The sequence below is a fragment of the Amyelois transitella genome, chromosome 23 (assembly GCF_032362555.1).
Source record: "Amyelois transitella isolate CPQ chromosome 23, ilAmyTran1.1, whole genome shotgun sequence".
NCBI classification, from domain to species: domain Eukaryota; kingdom Metazoa; phylum Arthropoda; class Insecta; order Lepidoptera; family Pyralidae; genus Amyelois; species Amyelois transitella.
In genome coordinates, this window is record NC_083526.1 from 6,331,437 (window position 1) to 6,352,256 (window position 20,820).

At 36.6% G+C, this 20,820-nt stretch overlaps 1 protein-coding gene across 1 annotated transcript in view; it reads left to right on the plus strand.

The window, feature by feature from the left end:
- The first annotated feature begins 93 nt into the window (after positions 1 to 93).
- LOC106134601 (uncharacterized) overlaps positions 94 to 20,820 on the plus strand; it is a 46,740-nt gene continuing 26,013 nt past the window's right edge. The window contains exons 1-20 of the mRNA XM_060950940.1: positions 94 to 279; positions 346 to 487; positions 1,160 to 1,281; positions 1,779 to 1,996; positions 2,992 to 3,123; positions 3,658 to 3,791; positions 8,924 to 9,113; positions 9,902 to 10,053; positions 10,559 to 10,711; positions 11,734 to 11,843; positions 12,173 to 12,297; positions 12,881 to 13,617; positions 14,612 to 14,808; positions 15,314 to 15,433; positions 16,077 to 16,329; positions 17,486 to 17,660; positions 18,545 to 18,796; positions 19,174 to 19,346; positions 19,676 to 20,206; positions 20,416 to 20,576. Of these exons, the coding sequence (XP_060806923.1) occupies positions 215 to 279; positions 346 to 487; positions 1,160 to 1,281; positions 1,779 to 1,996; positions 2,992 to 3,123; positions 3,658 to 3,791; positions 8,924 to 9,113; positions 9,902 to 10,053; positions 10,559 to 10,711; positions 11,734 to 11,843; positions 12,173 to 12,297; positions 12,881 to 13,617; positions 14,612 to 14,808; positions 15,314 to 15,433; positions 16,077 to 16,329; positions 17,486 to 17,660; positions 18,545 to 18,796; positions 19,174 to 19,346; positions 19,676 to 20,206; positions 20,416 to 20,576 (4,142 nt within the window). The 5' untranslated portion in view covers positions 94 to 214. The remainder of the gene's footprint in view (positions 280 to 345; positions 488 to 1,159; positions 1,282 to 1,778; positions 1,997 to 2,991; positions 3,124 to 3,657; positions 3,792 to 8,923; positions 9,114 to 9,901; positions 10,054 to 10,558; positions 10,712 to 11,733; positions 11,844 to 12,172; positions 12,298 to 12,880; positions 13,618 to 14,611; positions 14,809 to 15,313; positions 15,434 to 16,076; positions 16,330 to 17,485; positions 17,661 to 18,544; positions 18,797 to 19,173; positions 19,347 to 19,675; positions 20,207 to 20,415; positions 20,577 to 20,820) is intronic.

The following is a 20,820-nucleotide window of genomic DNA, read 5'->3' on the forward strand; positions in this document are numbered from 1 at the left end:
ACAAACAGGGGGCTCAAGCTATAAGTAGACTTTCGGAATATGGCAACACACACGGTCTTATGTCATTTCTGCTTTCTGAACGAAAACGTCATGTATAAAAAATTGATTTCGTTTTCGTTTCTTTCTGCGACGGAAAATTATAAATTCTATTGTGGAATCGTATGAAATATGCATAAAATATTAACATTAACTACCGGTTGATAAGAAGATAGCCATGAGTATACTAGAGAAGGCAGAGAAAGCGTTGGAGTACCTAAAACACAATGAAGGATCTACTAAGTTCGTACCTTAGCTATTGTTTGTTTTGTTTTTATGGATTTTCCTCTGACTTGGTTGTTTTTTCAGGAGTCATGAGTTGCAGACGGCTGCAGGGACACTTGGTAGATGTTTGGGAACGCTAGGGAGCCGCTCAACTTATGCTAGGCATTATGCTAATTTATTACATAGTGCGCTGCCAACTTTACTATCCTTGGCTAGCAATGATAGTGTAAGTACTACCATCTATTCTTATTAACTTTATACTTAATAAATTCTTCATAAGAATATTTCGTGTGAGACTGATGTAAATTGGTCACAAAGTATTATTCCTGCTGTAAAGTTTTAAAATAGTAATGAGGTTTTATGTTATGGTCTACTACACTATCCTTGAAAACATGATGCGTCAATCTCTTAAGCTATTTAAGGAGTAATAATAATTCCGTACATAGATAAAAATTAGACACTTCACTTCTATTTTCTACAAAAAGTATTTACTTTAGAATTCTAAGGTTTTACAATAATTCCTATTCATTTATTGTGTTTCGTGTGAGAGTGGGGTACACCTATTACTACTAATTACTATTGTTTAAAAAAATAACATTGACAAATATTTGGTTATTTTTGATGTATCTAACTGAATTCTTGCTACCACTGATAATTCTTTGACATCGATGTGCTGATGGCCCATTCTTTTTGAAGCAGTATCTTACCTCTATTTATTAACTCCATAAGGAAGCCAAGTAAGAATTACAAATATCCCTCTTTATCTTCAGTCCATATGAGAAAGACAGTCAAAAAAGCAATACATACCTCATTTTATAAAGCTATGTTGCTCATCAAAGTACTCATACTGGTAATGGTTAAAATGTATTAATGTAATAAAAATCAAATTATATTCCAGGCTGAGGTCCGTCTTGTTGGCGATGAGGCCCTGAATCGGGCTGTGGTGGGAGGATTTGCGTTCCATTCTCACAAAACCAACATCATTTTGCAGAATTTGATTGATTCTTCTAGAAATGCAAGGTGAATAATTAATACTGTCAATATTTTATGCAATGAAATGTCCTTAGATAAATAAATTTGAACATGCTGTTTTTTTGGCCATTTTTGTATAAATCTAAGACTTAAAAAATTGCTCAAGCTAGGTGTGAATCTATATATATTTTATATATGTTTGTGTTATATTTTACGTGTGGTTGCTCCCAGCACCAAAATAAAAAGGAATAGCACCACTCCATCTCTTTACCATGGTTGTCGTAAAATGCGACTACGGGATTATAAATTTGGGATTCTTCTCTTAGGCGATGGGCGCTAGCAACCTGTCACTACTTGAATCTCAATTCTATCATAAAGCCAAACAGTGGAACGTGGCCCATTTGTGTGTCAGTCTCTTCAGGACTGTTGGCTCTGTCTACCGCACAAGGAATATAGACGTGACCATACGTATGTATGTATGTATTAGAGGCCTATTTGAACGGTTAATTATTGAAGTAATTTTTTTCACAAACATTTATTTGCAGATGGATCCGAGCAGCTCTCTCCCGTATCTGCCTGGGCGACTGCTGGCTTCGCCCCGGCACTGGGAAGATCCGGTCACAAGCCCAGACTCTATTCCCGAAGCTGAGTCAGATTGTGCAGCAGACAGACGAAATACAACTCATTGTGGAGGCATTAGAGACCAATTTGCCGAGGATATTGACGGCCTTGGCTGAGTATACCACGGATGAAGAGATTTCTGGTCAGTATGTAAGGTTAAAAACTTGGGATTCATTCATTAGGCGATGGGCAAGCATAAACATAACATAAAATCACGCCTTTTTCCCGGAGGGGTAGGCAGAGACTACCTCTTTCCACTAGCCATGATCTCTGCATACTTCATGGGCAAGCAACCTGTCACTATTTGAATCTCAATCTTTCTATTAGCCATATAGAGCTGAATATTATCTTTTAGTATTTTCAAGACTGTTGGCCCTGCAAGATATATAAATGTGTTTAAATTTATATATGCACTAGCTGTTGTCCATGGCTCTGCTCACGCACATTAACATTTAATATATATATTTTAATATTAGGACTGAAGCAATAATAGAAAATGTGAAAAAAAAACGGGGAATATTATTCATTCCGTGTGGTTCCCGGCACAAAAAAAAAAGAATAGGGCCACTCCATCTCGTTCCCATGGATGTCGTAAAAGGCGACTAAGGGATAGGCTTATAGACTTGGGATTCTTCTTTTAGGCGACGAGTAAGCAACCCGTCACTATTTGAATCTCAATCCTACTACTATTATAAAGGCGAAAGTTTGTATGGATGTATGGATGTTTGTTACTCTTTCACGCAAAAACTACTGAACCGATTACCATGAAATTTGGTATGTAGGTAGCTGAAGACCCAGAATAACACATAGGCTACTTTTTATCCCAGAGTTCCCGCGGGATTGATAGGGTTTCCATGCGGACGAAGTCGCGGGCGGCCTCTAGTATCAAAATAAAACTGCACCACAAGCGTTCTCACGTTTGGAGGTTTAAATTTCAGAGCAGTATCGGAATTCGTTGCAGTCTGTCTTTTACTTATATTAATAATTTTTTTTTCAAAAATTTAAGTCTCAACTCTTCTTAAAAAAAAAATTGATTTTTTTTTTTTCAATGATCTCCCTGACCCACACCGTAACAGTACCCATGCATTTATAAAATTGTATGTGAATGTTTGTTCATTTGCTTGTTTTTTTTTTCAGAACTGTCCAAAGCGTTGCTGGCGCACGCGGAGTCGCCGTCGCCGGGCGTGCGGCGCGGTGTGTCGTGTTGCGTGGCGCACCTTTGTTCACATCGGGAACCGTTGCTCACTAATGTACTGGGGATGGTTTTTGGTGAGCATAATATTTATTTATTTATTTACTGCATGACGGCCTCTGTGGCGCAGCGGTAATACGCTTGTCTGCGACACCGGAGGTCCCGGGTTTGAATCCTGGTCAGGGCATAATGAGAAATGAACTTTCTCTGATTGGTCTGGGTCTTGGATGTTTATCTATGTAAGTATTTATTATAAAATATAGTATCGTTGGGTTAGTATCTCGTAACACAAGTTTCGAACTTATTTCGAGGCTAACTCAATCTGTGTTTTTGTGTAATTTGTCCCGTATTTATTTATATTTATAATAATTTTTAATGATATTAAAAAAAAATACTAGATTCGTGTGCGATTACAAAGGGGCGTAGATGTGTCAATATTATAAAAAAATATATATCTATTTTTTTTTATTTGACGTCAACCAATGTTGTTAAACCATACGTTTTGAAAATTATTAAGCGATATATAGTATCCTATAGTAATGAATAAAAATTTTGAAATTTTTTAATTTTTCGAAAACCCGATTGTGATTATGTAAATTTAATGGTTTCAGAGAAACTGTGGCCGGTCACAACAGACAGTGGTACGGTTATGGGCTGGTTTTGCGTACTCAAAGCCGTGTTTCAAATTAACGACGTATGGAAGTTCCATGACAACGAACTGTTCTGCGTTCAGGATTATTTGGAGGTAATATAGTATAGAGAGTTATGAATGTGGATGAAGCTGTTACGCGGGCAGCGTTGAATGCCTTTTTAAAAAAAAGATTACATACATAAAATCACGCCTCTTTCCCGGAGGGGTAGGCAGAGACTACCTCTTTCCACTTGCCACGATCTCTGCATATTTCCTTCGCTTCATCCACATTCATAACTCTCTCCATGCAAGCTCGGCGGTTTCGGGTACTTTTGACCTGACCCTACACCAGGATGTCCTTAATTTGATCAAGATATGTTCGTCTAGGTCTTCCCACTCAGACCTTTCCCTCCACACTCTCCTTGTATATCTGCTTAGTCAACCTGCTTTCATTCATCCTCTCCACATGACCGAACCATCTTAACATACCCTTTTCTATTCCTGTAACTACATCTTCTTTCACATCACAACATTCCCTTATCACGCTGTTCCTTATCCTGTCACTCAATTTCACACCCATCATACTCCTTAACGCTCTCATTTCCACTGCATTTATTCTGCTTTCATGCTTCTTTTGCCATACCCAACTTTCACTCCCATACATTAATGTCGGGACCAACACGCCCCTGTGCACAGCCAGTCGAGCCTTTTTGGATAGTTTCTGACTGCTCATAAAGGCATGCAAAGCTCCATTCACCATGTTCCCCGCGTTCACTCTCCTTTCAATATCACTATCACACTTGCCATCTGATGTAAACTTTGATCCTAGATATACAAACTCTTTCACTTGCTCAACTTTTTCTCCTCCAATCAAAATATTACATGCTGTCATTTCTTTCTCCATTTCAAAAACCAGTGTTTTAGTTTTACTTACGTTCACTTTCATTCCTTTCTCTTTTAAAGCTTCATGCATACAGTTTACCATCTCCTGTAACTCCTCCGCTGATGACGCCAGTATAACCTGATCGTCGGCATACCTAGATCAGAAATTTGACGAGTAACTCATTCATCCTTAATCCACTTTCAGACTCTTTCAAATCTGTCAAACAACTATCAATAAATAGGTTGAACAGCCACGGTGACGCAACACATCCTTGCTTAACGCCTTTCTCAATCTTAAACCACTCAGTGTGCGCTCCTTTTATCCTGACACAAGCACTCGAATCTTCATATAAGGATTTCAGTGCTCGTATTAAGAGACTGCTTACCCCATGCATAGAAAGTGCTGACCACAATTCATTCCTCTCAACTCTGTCATAGGCCTTTTCCAAATCCACGAATGTGCAATAGACTTTTTGACTCTTGGCCAAAAACTTTTCGGCTATGCACCGCAAAGAAAAGACCTGATCAGTACATCCCATTCTCTTTCCCATGGATGTCGTAAAAGGCTACTAAAGGATAGGCTTACAAACATGGGATTCTTTTTTAAGGCGATGTGCCAGCAAACTGTCACTATTTGAATCTCAATTCTATCATTTAGCGAAATAGCTGAACGTGGCCATTCAGACTTTCCCAAACTGTTGGCTCTGTCTACCCCGCAAGGTATATAGACGTGACCATATGTATGTACGTACGTAAATCCGCCGCATTTTTGTATAGGCTATTTGACTGTATTAAAAATATACATTTCTTTTATGTCATCAGTCTTAATATTATTTTTGTGGAGCGATTTGTAATAACGCGAGATAAAAATATTGCATTATTTAAACAAAATCCGTCTCAGAAAATTAGGTTTTTATATGCAGCTGTCACGTGACTAAAAACGAACGTGATTGGCTATTTCTATTATGACGTCAATTCTGCCGCGCAATTTAAGAACGCAGTAAAGAACACGAGAACAGTTTCGAGAAAAACGCGGTCAAAGTTTTAAACTTATTTTAGGCTACCTAAAATATGTTATGCAAAAATTTTTTAAAATAACTATACTGACTTAAAGAGCATAACTCGAAGATTATCTTGATAGTGGCGTTTGGTGTTTAAATTATTATATAGTGCATAAAATTTAATTAAAACTGTTTATGTTATGGCTTAATTAATTTTTTCATAAGACATTATTTTCATGAATGCAGTAAAATTGATCCTTACGGCATTTATGCTAAAATTCTTTTATTTACAGCACATAGGTTACGTGAATTAATGTTATTTTACATATTGCAACACAATATATGCGCCGTAACTTTATAATATACTGCATTTATGATAATAAAAAACATGAAAGGAAATGACTTATCACAGATTATATAGCGCAGTAATATTGCATTTACATTGCATTTATCTTAAGTCAGTAACGCTTTCATTTTGAACTATACCAAAATAAAAAATAAAATGAATTAAAGATCTTCTTGGTCATCAAAAAGATATCTCCGTTTGCGTAACATAATAAAATTATAACTAATAATTAAGTATAAAATGGCACCCATTTCGAGGTTCGTAAGATAACAATCAGTTCAAAAACTTATAAAATAAATAAAAAACCTTCTTGGTCATCAAAAAAATATCTCCACTTGCTTAACAGAATAAAATTATAACTAATAATTAAGTATAAAATGGCACCCATTTTGAGATTCGTAAGGTAACAATCAGTTCAAAAACTTATAAAATAAATTAAAAACCTTCCTGGAACATGTCCATTTGCTTAATAAATAAAATTAATAATTCGATAAGTACGAAATAATAACCTCTGAGGTTCAAAAGTTTGAATAATAATGTAAATGTTTCATTATAAGTTTTATTTAACAACTAGAGGCCGCCCGCGACTTCGTCCGCATGGAAACCCTATCAATCCCGCGGGAACTCTGGGATAAAAAGTAGCCTATGTGTTATTCTGGGTCTTCAGCTACCTACATACCAAATTTCATGGTAATCGGTTCAGTAGTTTTTGCGTGAAAGAGTAACAAACATCCATACATCCATACAAACTTTCGCCTTTATAATAGTAGTAGGATTACTAATCATATTGAAAAAAATTAATCTATTTTAATTTAATCTATTAAATCTCATATAAGTAATTTTTTTTTATGTACTTGAGAGAGATGATTTAACATTTTGAGCATTTTGTTTTCGATGCATTATTTCAAATTCAATTCAAATTCAAAATTTTTATTCATTACTATAGGATACTATATATCGCTTAATAATTGTCAAAACGTATGGTTTAACAACATTGGTTGACGTCAAATAAATTACTTAAAAACTAAGTTTACTGCCGCTTCCAAGGCGTCAGTGCAGAAGAAGCGGTAACAAACTGCACTGCAGCATTTTCTTCAACAACGTCCACTTCACAATATTAATTAAACTTAGAATAGAATGTGGACGAGAGAATACATTGTTCAGATTTATATATTTATGAGATTTAATATTGAAAAAAGAAAATATATATATATATATTATGGATTGCCAATTTTAAAAAGATTTATGTACAGAGTGTACTGAATTTTCATTTAAGTTCAAATCAAACTACAATTAATTACGAGGTTCCTGTGCCAAGCTCAAGCCAGATGTTTTTGTCATTAAGGTAATCATCAGTCCTATAATAAGCCTTCTCACAAAGTACTTTCTTTACATACTCTTTGAATTTTCGGTTGGGCATATCAAGAACAGACTCCGGCAACCTATTATAAAATCGTATACAGTTCCCCATAAATTATTTACTGACTTTGCTAAGCCTATGAAACGGCATGACTAATTTATGTTTATTACGTAAATTTCTATCACTTGTGGCACTAACTTTTTGAAAAAAAAGAGGTATTTTTCCTAACATACATTATAAGATCAAAAATGTACTGGGACGCTACTGTCTGTAGGTTTTTTTCTTAAAGAGTTGTCTTAACGAGTCTCTTGGTCCTAAACCGTAACTTGCGCGAACGGCCCTTTTCACTTAATAGTAGACGTATATTGCTGAAGCATTAATGCAGTAAGTGATCTTAAGACATTAAACTAAATATCGTTCTAGTGATAAACAAATACATGAACGTACAATAAATGCCGTAATTGTCAGTTGCCGCGTTCATGACTTGTTAAACCTAAAAACAATTCCGACGAGCTTTTCGATAAACGCAGTATAATTGTAGTTGCTGCATGAATATTATGTGAGAGTCATTTGCTTTTACCATGGCAACATATAAAAAATGACGTTATTGGTAAATACTGCACTATTGTTGTGTTGCTAATACCATTATGAAATGTTTCTACATAATACTAAATAAGTAAGTGTTTTTACTGCAGTTATATTATGAAAGTGAAATTAAAATCTGCTCATTACTGCATTTATGTTATAACGTATTTCCGTTTCTAAACGAGATAGAAGAAAACGGGTCTTTGATTCTTGTAGATCGCAATGTCAGCATCTCCTACATATAGGACAACCATAAACGCAGTAAGTGGTACTTACTGCGTTCTTAAATTGCGCGGCAGAATTATCCATAAACAGACTGCGGATCGTACCGTTCCTTAGTGTTCGCTATTATTTTTCAAGATTTTATAAGTGTTTGATCGCTCAGGTTTACTCAGATAACATAGGTATTTAATAATGGAAACCAATTCCGCGAAAGCTGACAGTTGAAACCTACCAAAAGTGGACGCAATAATGGTTGGAAGAAGAAATCTGGATTGTCTTCTTCAAAGACAATCCAGATTTCTATGCTGCCGAACTGAGGAATGTGAAAACATCAATGTAAGTATATCTTGGTAACCACTGATCTGAGATCATGATCTGAAACCACTTCTTACGAATATTCAAATCCATCGGCATAGAAAAAAACAGTTTCGTAGGAGATTTTATTGTTGTATTAGTGCATTGAGGCACGGCACAACATTTATAGGAACTCATTTTAATAATTTTCACACATATGACGTGGCACAAGTTAAATAAAACAAGAGAAAATCAAAACTTTTCGAAACACCAACAAGCTTTGTATGATATTTACACGAAATTTACGTCACTGCATGCCATGGCCGCCATATTGCTAAAAGTCGCGTTTTGGCGGCATATTTGAATATTTCATTTTCTTTTTCGATTTTTTAATAAAATAGCTGTAATAAAGGCAGAAAAGTATTTTTGTAGGGCTCCTTATAAACAAATAAAGTTTTTAGAACTTTGTCAAATAGCCTATTCACGCGGGCGAAGTTGCGGCTAAAAGCAGCATATATTTGTATGATTTGTGTTTATTTAAATTTTTATATTCCAGCTATACCAACTGTGCCTTCACTACATAGAAAACACAAAAGATCATAACATACAGAACGCTGTGTTGGAATGTCTGTCCGTACTACTGGGGCAGGCCACTGGGGGGTATCGGAAGGCTCTGCTGGACAAACACGCCCAGCTCGAGAGCTTGGGGGATAGACAGAGCCGCATGGGGCACAGGAGGAACATAAGTGAGTTTATGTTGTGCGGTTATGTTTATTTTTTTTTATATTGTGTTTGTTTGTAGTGGCTATTGGATTATTCTATTTTGAATTTATGGAATTTGTATAATAACACGTCTGTATCCCTTGCGGGGTGGATAGAGCCAACAGTTTCGAAAAGACTGATAGGCCACGGTCAGCTGTATGGTTTTATGATGGAATTGAGATTCAAATAGTGACAGGTTGCTAGCCCATCACCTACAAGAGGAATCCGAAGGTTATAATCCTATCCCTTAGTCGCCTCTTACGACAGACATGGGAAACATATGGAGTGATTTTCTCAAAGAGTCTCAGTGAGTATACATCACTATAAATAAATAAATCACATCTCTTTACCAGGGTAGGTAGAGACTACATCTTTCGATTCACCACAATCACTTTTTTGAGTTCATTCTCAGCAATAACTCGCTTAATACAAGCTCGTCAATTTAGAGTAATATTGACTTTCGAAAGAATATTATAGACACTTAAGTTTTAGAACTTATCTTTAGCAGTTTCGTAGCTTCAAGAATTATAGAGGAACAAAAAAAAATAGAAAACAGAATCTTCTTTTTATGAAATGTTTAAAAAGATTTTTTACGATTTAAAGATAACACTTTTTTATCCCACATTGAGCAAGGGACAAGGTGTTACCATTTTCAACTAAGGTTATTTTAAAACAGGAAAAAAGAGAGGAAGAAAATAGAAGAGATAAGTAGATACATACATACTGTATGTGAGTATGAGTCATTTGTAAATGTTTTCGTTAATGTTATCAGGTTCTACAAGCGTGATATCAGCACGTTACGTGCCAAGTCCGGCTTCGTACAATCGCGAAGGACCAGAGCTTTCGTTCAGCGGGGAGCTCCAACTCGGTAGCTTGTTGCAACTTCACACGCCTAGTTTGAGTGTAGAGGATTTGAGTATTCAGGTAAGTTCTTATCAATATACATACTCGTACTTATGATCACGTCTATATCCCTAGCGGGGTAGACAGAGCCAACAGTCTTGAAAAACTGAAACAACTAATAAACTTAACATAACATAACATATACATACATATAGTTACTTCCATATCCCATGCGGGGTAGACAGAGCCACCAGTCTTGAAAAGACTGATAGGCCACGCTCAGCTGTTTGGCTTAGTGATAGAATTGAGATTCAAAAAGTGACAGGTTGCTAGCCCATCGCCTAAAAGAGGAATCCGCAAGTTTATAAGCCTATCCCTTAGTCGCCTTTTACGACATCCGTGGGTAAGAGATGGAGTGGTCCTATTCTTTTATGTAAAGGTGCCAGGAACCACACGGCACTTTAGAAATATTTAGTATTAGTAATATATTATTTAGTATTAGTAATATTTTATTTAGTATTAGTAATATATTATTTAATATTAGTAATATTTTTTTAGTATAGCATACGAAACATTTGTTCCACAGACTCCTGACTCGCACGAGAGCGATACAGACACACATTTACCCCCTGATGAGTTGTCCAAAGATCTGTCAGAGAAGTTGGAGGAGTTTGAAGAGATGTACGAGAAGGAATGCGAGCATGATCTGGTGGATTGTCCTCAGGATATCGGCTTTAAGGTTAGTCAGTTAAGTTACCTCTGTAGTAAAATCTCTAAACGTCACACGCCATTAGCAAATCACAGCGAAGAATACAAGGCGCACTGAGCCAATAGCAGCGAAGAGTCAGAATCGCGAAAGCAAAATGCTGGTAAAGCTGCTGCTCTTAACAATTAATAAGTTTTTGTATTTTCAGTTTTATGTACTCGTTATAAGGTCGTTATTTAATTGAGTTTTAATTAGGTTATAATTCGACGGTAGGTTGCGCTATTTTGCGCCGCCGCGCCGAATATTTTATTTATTTGGAAAACCAACAACTGTTTACAAATAAAATAGCGTCACGTATATAAAAAAATGGTCAATTACGGGCTAGATAAAGGCTAATAGACCATTTTTTATATCACTAATACAAAAAACTTATACGATACAAAAATAAAAGTTGTGTGAGTGGAGTACACGCCTGTCACCCTTTCCATCATGTCTCCTATCTCGGGTCTGCTGGAAGAGATTTCTTTTGTAATAAGGTTCTGCTTATTTCAAAAGAAATTTTGTTTCTTTTGTTTATCATTCTCGATGTTTTCTGTGTACATAAATTAGTAAATAAATATAAAGATTATCAATCTCTGAACACGAACAATTACTATTTATAAAGAATTGGACGGCCTCTGTGGCGCAGCGGTAATACGCTTGTCTGTGACACCGGAGGTCCCGGGTTCGAATCCCGGCCAGGGCATGATGAGAAACAAACTTTCTCTGATCGGTCTGGGTCTTGGATGTTTATCTATCTAAGTAAGTATTTATAATAAAATATAGTATCGTTGAGTTAGTATCTCGTAACACAAGTCTCGAACTGAGTTCGAGGCTAACTCAATCTGTGTAATTTGTCCCGTATATATTTATATTTATTTATAATTAATTAGCTCACTAACCTTAACTCACTTAACAAAGTTAAAATCTGCTTATTTTATTTAAAATACCTTGAGTCCAATAACAGTTTATTTAAAAGCTATATATTATTGTGAAATTGAAATTTTGTTTTGAAGGTAAACATTGGCGCTTTGTCAGACGAAGATGTACCTTTAAAATACTGCTCAAGATTAATTGCATCCAAATTTCTGCTGACTGGCAACAAAGGCGAGATTATCCATGACAGGTTTGTAGCGATACATACATACATACCATCACGCCTGTTTCCCATTGGGGTAGGCAGAGACTAAGGATTTCCACTTGCCACGATCCTCACATACCTCTCCCGCTTCCTCCACACTCATTACTCTTTTCATGCATATTCGACGATTACGGGTACTCCTAACATCTACCTTTTTGAAGACATTCCAAATTTGATCCTTGAAAGTTCGACTATATCCGTTGCGGGGTAGACAGAGCTAACGAACAGTTGAACATAGCCTTAGTGTATGGTAAAGATTTTTTTTTTAAATATCCAAAAAAAAAATTAATGATTATATAAACGTTTCTTTTCAGATCTGTGAGAGTGTCAGTGAAAGCGTCCGCCCTAAACTGCCTCTCGGAAATACTACAGTTGTACCCGCAAGCCGCCACAATGTATTTGGACAAAGATGCAGATTTCAAGAACCATAACAATTCTGGTGAGATCCCGTATAGTTCATATTGATAATATCAATTTTGTTAAATATTTGAAGTGCCATACGATCATATTGAAAATATCAATTTTTTTTTTAATATTTTGCATCGAAAGTGCCGTACCAAACCAAAATATTTTAGGACCACTCTATATCGTTTCCCATGAACGTCGTAAAGATGACTAAGGGAATGGTTAAAAAAACTTGCGATTCTTCTTGTACGTGATCCATGCATATCATGAAAGGCTACTGAGTGATAAGGCCTATAAACTTGGGATTCTTCTTTGAGGCGATGGGCTAGCAACCTGTTACTATTTGAATCTCAATTCCATCATTAAGCCATACAGCTGAATGTGGTCTTTCAGTCTTGTCAAGACTGTTAACTCTGTTTACCCCGCAAGGGATATAAATGTGATTATATGGTCGTATGTTGTTGAGTGGACTTAAAATCGATTCAGTAGTTATTGAATTTCAAAACCGTTGATTTTCTCAAATACATTAACTATTTATTACCACACCACACATCCTTATATGTGCTGAAAATCATGAGTCATTCCTATCTTAAAAAATAATTGATTTTCCCTTACAGGATCGTCAGAAGGCATGGAGATGCATCAGGATAACATAAACGAGTTCATATTAGAGAGAAATGTGTGCTATCAAGACTCTTTGAGCGACTCAATGAGTCAAGATTTCCTGAACCGCAGCGTGGACAGCCAACAGACTTCCAACTCCCAAATCGTATCAAAAAAGGACAGTAAATCTCTAGAAAAATCTATAGAGAGCGCGGAAAAATCCTCCAAGGATATACCGAGCGCGATTCTAGACAGTAAATACGCGAATCTCAACCTTAATACCAGCGCGATAAGTGCGGATTCTAACCAAATTATGAGTACAAGTAATTTGACAACCAACTCTAACATGACTGGCAGTACTTTTTATCCGATGTCAAGTAGCGGAGATGTCCTATCGTCTAGCGCGGATTTGGACATGAAATTCGATCATTTCGGCGATTCTCCTGTCGAAGTGGAGAAGAGAGATGAAAAGAAGATTGTAGTAAGAACTTGTGATGTTAAAGAGAGTTTTAGAATTGATGAAGTTGAGAAAGAGTTTGTCTTTCAGCATATGTCTGATGTTTTCTCTTTGTTGGGAGAGCATAGTGATCCTCAGATCAGGGGGTTGGTGAGGGTGTGTATAGGGGGTTATTTAGGGGCGGCTTTGAAGTTGTGCCACGGGGATTATGATCGGTGGAGGAAGTATGCAGTGCTGCCTCATGACGTCAGCGAGGAATTATGCGTGGAGAAGTTGATGGATATTTTGTTGAAGGTAAGATGGTTTGTTTAAAGACATAAAAGACTACTGCGCTTAACATGCCGTAAAAATAGAGTAAAATCAAATTAATCTGTGTGATATGACAGAAACAGGTTAACTTTACCTATTTTTAAGTACAGAACTATGTACACTCTACATACATATACTATACATATCGTCGGGGATAGTTCAAAGCCGCGTAACTAGCATTGGATAATTCCGCGTATATGACAAATGTAGCCATTTTAAGTTTTCGCGGGAAATTCACGCAAAATCTTGATAGACTGCCACCGACTTGGAACTAGTTCATTTGGACCAAGAGATAGAACACTTTACTAATTACTTTTTGTGTAAAAATGAGCTTAAAATTAATTGAAGTAATAAAGTTATTAAGTTTTAACCTTCCCCCGTAAAACTGGATCTATTGCAGATACGCACCTTTTAAGTATGGTAGATTCGCGGATTTGCACTATCCCCGACGATATGGTCACGTCTATATCCCTTGCGGGGTAGACAGAGCCAACAGTCTTGAAAATACTTAATGTCCACGTTCAGCTATTTGGCTTAATGATAGAATTGAGATTCAAATAGTGACAGTTTGCTAGCCCATCGCCCAAAAAAAAGAATCCCAAGTTTGTAAGCCTAACCTTTAGTCGCTTTTTACGACATCCATGGGAAAGAGATGGAGTGATCCTATTCTTTTTTGTACTGGTGCCGGGAACCACACGGCACTGTCTGTGTGCCGCTATATATTATACTAGCTGACCCGGCAAACGCTGTTTTGCCAATTATTTTTATATATTATTACGGAACCCAACTTTTTTTCCAAAATAAAATATAGTCTATGTTACTCATGGATAATGTAGCTTTCGAATGGTGAAAGAGGTTTTAAAATCGGTCCAGTAGTTTTTGAGCCTATTCATTACAACCAAACAAACAAACAAACAAAGTTTTCCTCTTTATAATATTAGTGTAGATTTATTTATTTATATATATTTTATTCTTACAGGGCCTCTCGGACGAAATCCACTCGACAGTAAATCACACGCTATCGTCTATAACTAATTTAGCCTACCCCTTAGCTCACAGTACCCACTGGACTTTACTTATAGACGCTTTGAACTGTTTAGTAGCGGTGGAACATAATAGCTATTGGTTGTGTCGAGTCAGTTTGTGCAGGCTGTATGAGAAACTGCCGTATCAGAGGTATGTATATAGCGTTCTCACTCTTTTGCTTTCTCTCTCTCTCTCTCTCTCTCTCTCTCTCTCTCTAATAGCTGCGTGTTCCCGGTCGCACCCTCCACAGAAGTGTTTCGAGATCCGGGAAGACTCAAGGAATCAAGTCGTCAACAGTCCACGGACCCCTTTATGCCCACAGCCCACGGACTTATTAATTTTATTCTACATACATACATAAATATGGTCACGTCTATATCCCTTGCGGGGTAGACAGAGCCGACAGTCTTGAAAAGACTGAATGGCCACGTTCAGCTATTTGGCTTAATGATAGAATTGAGATTCAAATAGTGACAGTTTGCTAGCCCATCGCCTAGAAAAGAATCCCAAGTTTGTAAGCCTATCCCTTAGTCGCCTTTTACGACATCCGTGGGAAAGAGATGGAGTGGTCCTATTCTTTTTTGCATTGGTGCCGGGAACCACACGGCACCAATACGAAAATAATTTTTTTGTTACAACAATTATTAAATTTCAGATTATTCACACTATACTCTGGTTACAATAATAAAAGCAAACTCATTATGGATACACTGGTTCGTTTGCTGAACGATCAAGATCAAAAAGTGAGGAAAGCCGCGTCACAAACTATTACCAAGTGAGTTATTGTTTTATGATAATTATATGTCTCCTCTCATGGGTCTTTTGGAAGAGATTTCTATTGAAATAATTAGCACTTTTGTACTAGAATTATTTTATTAAATACTCCTCTATATAATTTTGTGACCCATGAGAGGAGAGATGCTAATTATATATCTCCTCTCATCGGTCCACTTAAAGGGATTTTTATTGAAATAATTAGTAACTTTGTACTAGAATTACTTTATCAAATTCTCCTGTATATAATTTTGTGTACATAAATAAATAACTAACTGTAATATAACTGGATTTTAATTCAGTTATTTTATAAGTTGTTTCTTAAATTTCAGGAAATATTACTAAAACATTTGTGTTTTACTCCCTTTGATACATACATACACATAGTCACGTCTATATCGCATGCGGGGTAGGCAGAGCCAACAGCCTTGAAAAGACTGAAAGGCCACGTTCAAGTGAATGGCTTAAAAAATATGGCTTCATGAAATTCAAATAGTGACCGGTTGCTAGCCCACCGGCTATAAGATAAACCACAAGATTATAAGCCTATCTCTTCGTCGCCTTTTACGACATCCACGGGAAAGAGATGGAGTGCTCCTATTCTTTTTTCTATTGATACCACAAGGTTTTTATTTATTTTACAGCATAATACCAAACATTTATCCATCCAAACGTTCCACACCTATAACAATGGTCGCCGACATCGCCAAAGAGCATACTAAACATTTGAATTTCGATCGCGGCAATTTATCCCTCTTTTTGGTTCGAGACATGTACTTTGTGAGCGAATTGCCGGACCAATTGCGTTGCGGGGATTCGACGGAGCATATTGATTCGCTGAGAAGTGTTGTAGCTGATTTGAGGGCTAATATTACGATCGATTGTAAACAGAATTCGGTGAGTTGAAATACATTTTATGAAACATTTACAGAATTTATAGTACAATATAGTTTGCGCTTTGGCCTTTTCCGTACTCTCCACACTGTACATACGTACATATATAGTCACGTCTATTTCCTTTGCCGGGTAGACAGAGCCAACAGTCTTGAAAAGTCTGATAGGCCACATTCAGCTATTTGGCTTAATGATAGAATTGAGATTCAAATAGTGACAGGTTGCTAGTCCATCTCCTAACAAAAGAATCGCAAGTTTATAAGCCTATCCCTTAGTCGCCTTGATGGAGTGGTCCTTTTTTTAATACTAGTAATTAAAATTACTAGTATTAAAAATGTGAATGTTTTTTATACCTACACGCAAGTAGGTTAAAATTTTATTAAACTCGGTCGAATAGTTTTTGAGTACAAAACTTTCTTTACATTATCCATAGATTTAGCGCCAGGGCTTAGCTCCAGTTGGATTTTCATCAAAATCGATTCAGTCGTTTTTGAGTAGAATAGATTTATTTTCAAAATTTGATACAAGGTATCACTTATTGACGTTACATCACTCAAATCTAATTATATTTTCTTATTACGTTACAAATAAAACTACAAATGAATCTATTTATAAAATTTGTATAGATTTGGATTGGTAGGTTAAGGTTAATTATCTTATGTATAAAATTCTCGTGTCACAATGTTCGTTCCTGTACTCCTCCGAAACGGCTTGCACCGATTCTCATGAAATTTTGTGAGCATATTGATTAGGTCTGAGAATCGGTCAACATCTATTTTTCATACCCTTTAGTGATAAGGGTTGTCCACCCTTAACATTGATTTTTAACTAGAAATTACTAAAAAAATATTTATATGGCAAAACAACGTTTGCCGGGACAGCTAGTATATAATAAACTAGCTGTGCCTGTAACTTCGTTCGCGTGGAATAGTTATTTTGGGAATTATTAAAGCCCTCAAGGATTTTCCATTATTTCTTTGCTCCTTATAGTTGCAGCGTGATGTTATATAGCCTAAAGCCTTCCTCGATAGATGGTCTATTCAACGCAAAAATTATTTTTCAATTCGAACCAGTAGCTCCTGAGATTAGCGCGTTCAAACAAACAAGCTCTTCAGTTTTATAATATTAGTATAGATTGATTGATTGATTGATATTCCAGCAAGGTTTACTCGAGACTCTGCAAGCTATATGCCGCAAATGGTCGCCATGGAAACATGTAGAAGCTTACAGCTCGCAAGGGATATTGAGCTATTGTTTAGATAGCTTGCATTATTGCAACGCTACAGTCGCGAACAGAAGTGTCTTGTTGGACATTTGTGCTCGATTGTACCCAGGTATGTTTTCATTTTAGTCTTATTTTGTACCAAGGAATAACAGGCTGTTGTTTAGATAGCTTGCATTATTGCAACGCTACAGTCGCGAACAGAAGTGTCTTGTTGGACATTTGTGCTCGATTGTACTCAGGTATGTTTTCATTTTACTCTCATTTTGTACCGAGAAATAATAAGCTGTTGTTTAGATAGCTTGCATTATTGCAACGCTACAGTCGCGAACAGAAGTGTCTTGTTGGACATTTGTGCTCGATTGTACCCAGGTATGTTTTCATTTTACCCTTATTTTGTACCGAGAAATAATAAGCTGTTGTTTAGATAGCTTGCATTATTGCAACGCTACAGTCGCGAACAGAAGTGTCTTGTTGGACATTTGTGCTCGATTGTACCCAGGTATGTTTTCATTTTACTCTTATTTTATACCGAGGAATAACAGGCTGTATAGACAGCTTGCATTTGTTCATTTTTCTGTTCATATGTTCTGTTGGACAATTTAAATATTATAAAATCATGGACTTTATGGTGAAAAATCAGATCTAAGAGTACTCCAAATCGACGAACCTATAAAAAAAATATTTTAAAAAATTGAATAGAGTGACAAGTAGGCGGCTAAGTCTAAAAGGACTAGGACAAATAATTTTGAACTTTATTATGTTGTTGTTTAGTTGCTTTGTTTGTGTTGTACGCATACATTAAAAAATGTGTAAATATTAGTTTTTATTTTTATTGAATTGCATTAAGACTAAAAATCTTAGATATAGCTGTTAGATAATGCTATTAGCATTAAGTCCGCCTATTGTAGTAAACTAATTTTTAAAGTTACAATAAATAATATTCATAAAATCAATTTTATGGCAACTTTTATTTCATTACTTTTTTATTTACAGTTGAAATACACGAAATAATGCGACACAAGAATACAAATAAAGACATTTTCGAGCGAGACTCTCAAAATGTCAGAGAGAAATGGCAACACTTAGAAAACGTGAGGGTTGCCAGTTTAGCGGAGAAATTCTTGCAAGTAACGTTGAAAATGCTTAATGTGCTCGTTCATTTGATAGAGGAAGTTAATCCTAATGTGCATTTAAATAAGGGCGGGATTGCCTTGCCTGGCAGTCCGGTTAGGAGGAAGACTCAAGGTATGTATAAGTGGGTAAATGGAGGAGAAATAATTAGTTATTTTTTTCTTAAGAAATGTTTTTTATTTCCTGACGGCGTAAATCTTGTATAGAAACGGAGAGGTTTATTAGGTTCCCCTGAATCTGTAACGGAGGTCAGATGGGAGTTGCTTCGTGTAAAAACCTGACTCAACCAATCCAGGACCCATGCTCAAAGGCATACCCCGGGCTTCTCTCCAGAGTGGTGAGGATGCAACCGGGACCAATGGCAGGAGGAAAAAGACATACTCACTGTCGCCCAAGGTGCGCCTTTTGGCTATAAACATTTAAACAATAACGTCTATATACGGAATTTGAACCAATACTGGTTACTTATATATCTTTTTTTTAATTTAAAGATTCAATACCAAGAAGGTCAAGTAACGCGTCTGAAGATGACAAAGGGTCGCTCAGAAAAAAACCGCATTCCCCCGCAAATAGTCTCAAAGCTAACTTCGCCGGCCACTTCTACACGGACCCGTTTTATATGAAGTTCTATGAGACTTTGAGAGCTACGTATTCTAATCATAAGGTGAGTTATTGGATATGACAGGATTTGTGGGAATATTGGAAGACGGAGGCCCAGGAAAACGTACCGTGATCAAATCGGGATGTTCTGGTGAAAGTCAGGTCAAGAACATCCTAAATTGACCGTTCTTAAACTATTTGCTATTTGTTAAAAGATTTTTAAGAAAAAGTCCTGTGTGGTTCCCGATACCAATTAAAAAAGAATAGGACCACTCCATCTCATTTTCATTCGAAGTCCTAAAAGGCAACTAAGGGATGGGCTTATTAACTTGGTATTCTTTTTTAGGCGGTGGGTTAGCAACCTTTTTTTACAGTTAACTCTTTCTCTTTCAGATAACGCTAGACCCAAAAAGCAGTATTTTCCACGAGTTTCTCTCAACTGTTCTCAACTGCTTGGCTATACAACTAGAACTCTCAACTGAGAGAGAGTTTGGACCGGTCACAGAAGAAATCTTATACTACCTCAAAGTCATAATGCCTTTAAAACCAGACGCCACAGTTTACTGTGTAACTCAACTGCTAAAATGTCTATTCGGAACGAATATGATTAACCAGTATTCGGATTACATGAGTATAGTCGATAAAACAGCACCAAAAGTTAAAACCAGTTTCTACAACGACGTTATGTTGGTAAATAAGTTAAATACCATAGACAAAGAGTCCAGAAGGAGTAGCGTGAGTTCGAATGCCAGTCAGAAATTGTCTTTGGATACGAAAAATCCGAGAATGATGGAAGAGAAGCAGTTGTTGATCGCGATGGAGAATTTTGCGAAGAATAAGAGTGATAGGAAGTGGAGTACTAATAAGAAGGAGTTGGAGAGGTATATAAGGCTGTTTGAACCGGTTGTTATACAGGCTTTGAAGGTAGGAAATTCTACACTATTTAAAGAGTAATAGATAAGTAATATTTTGTTTTTATTGTTTTTTCGACATCAATCGAGCACCGCTCGGTCGACTAGGTACTTGTTTTTAATCGTGACATATAATTTTTCCTATACATTAACGTCTCACTGCTAAGCAATAGCCTACAATCATAATAAAATTACTATAAATTTAACCTATTTTGCTGACAGAGTTACACAATGCAGAACGACATCCCGCTACAATGCAAAGTGCTCTGTCTTCTCAACCAGCTGTTAACACTAAGAGTGAACTACTGCATGCTGGACAGCGACCAGGTGTTCATCGGGTTTCTGATGAGGCAGCTGGAGTGGGTGGAGCAGCATGAGATACCGTAAGTAATCTGTTCAGTCAGTCAGTCACGCTGGAGTAATATCCTGCGTGACTGACTGACTGATTTATCAACTCAAACTACCGGATTGTGCGTTTATAGATCGATGTTGAGTGATCTAGTTTCAAATTACATACATACATACATACATAAAATCGCCTCTTTCCCGGAGGGGTAGGCAGAGACTAGCTCTTTCCACTTGCCACGATCTCTGCATACTTCCTTCGCTTCATCCACATTCATAACT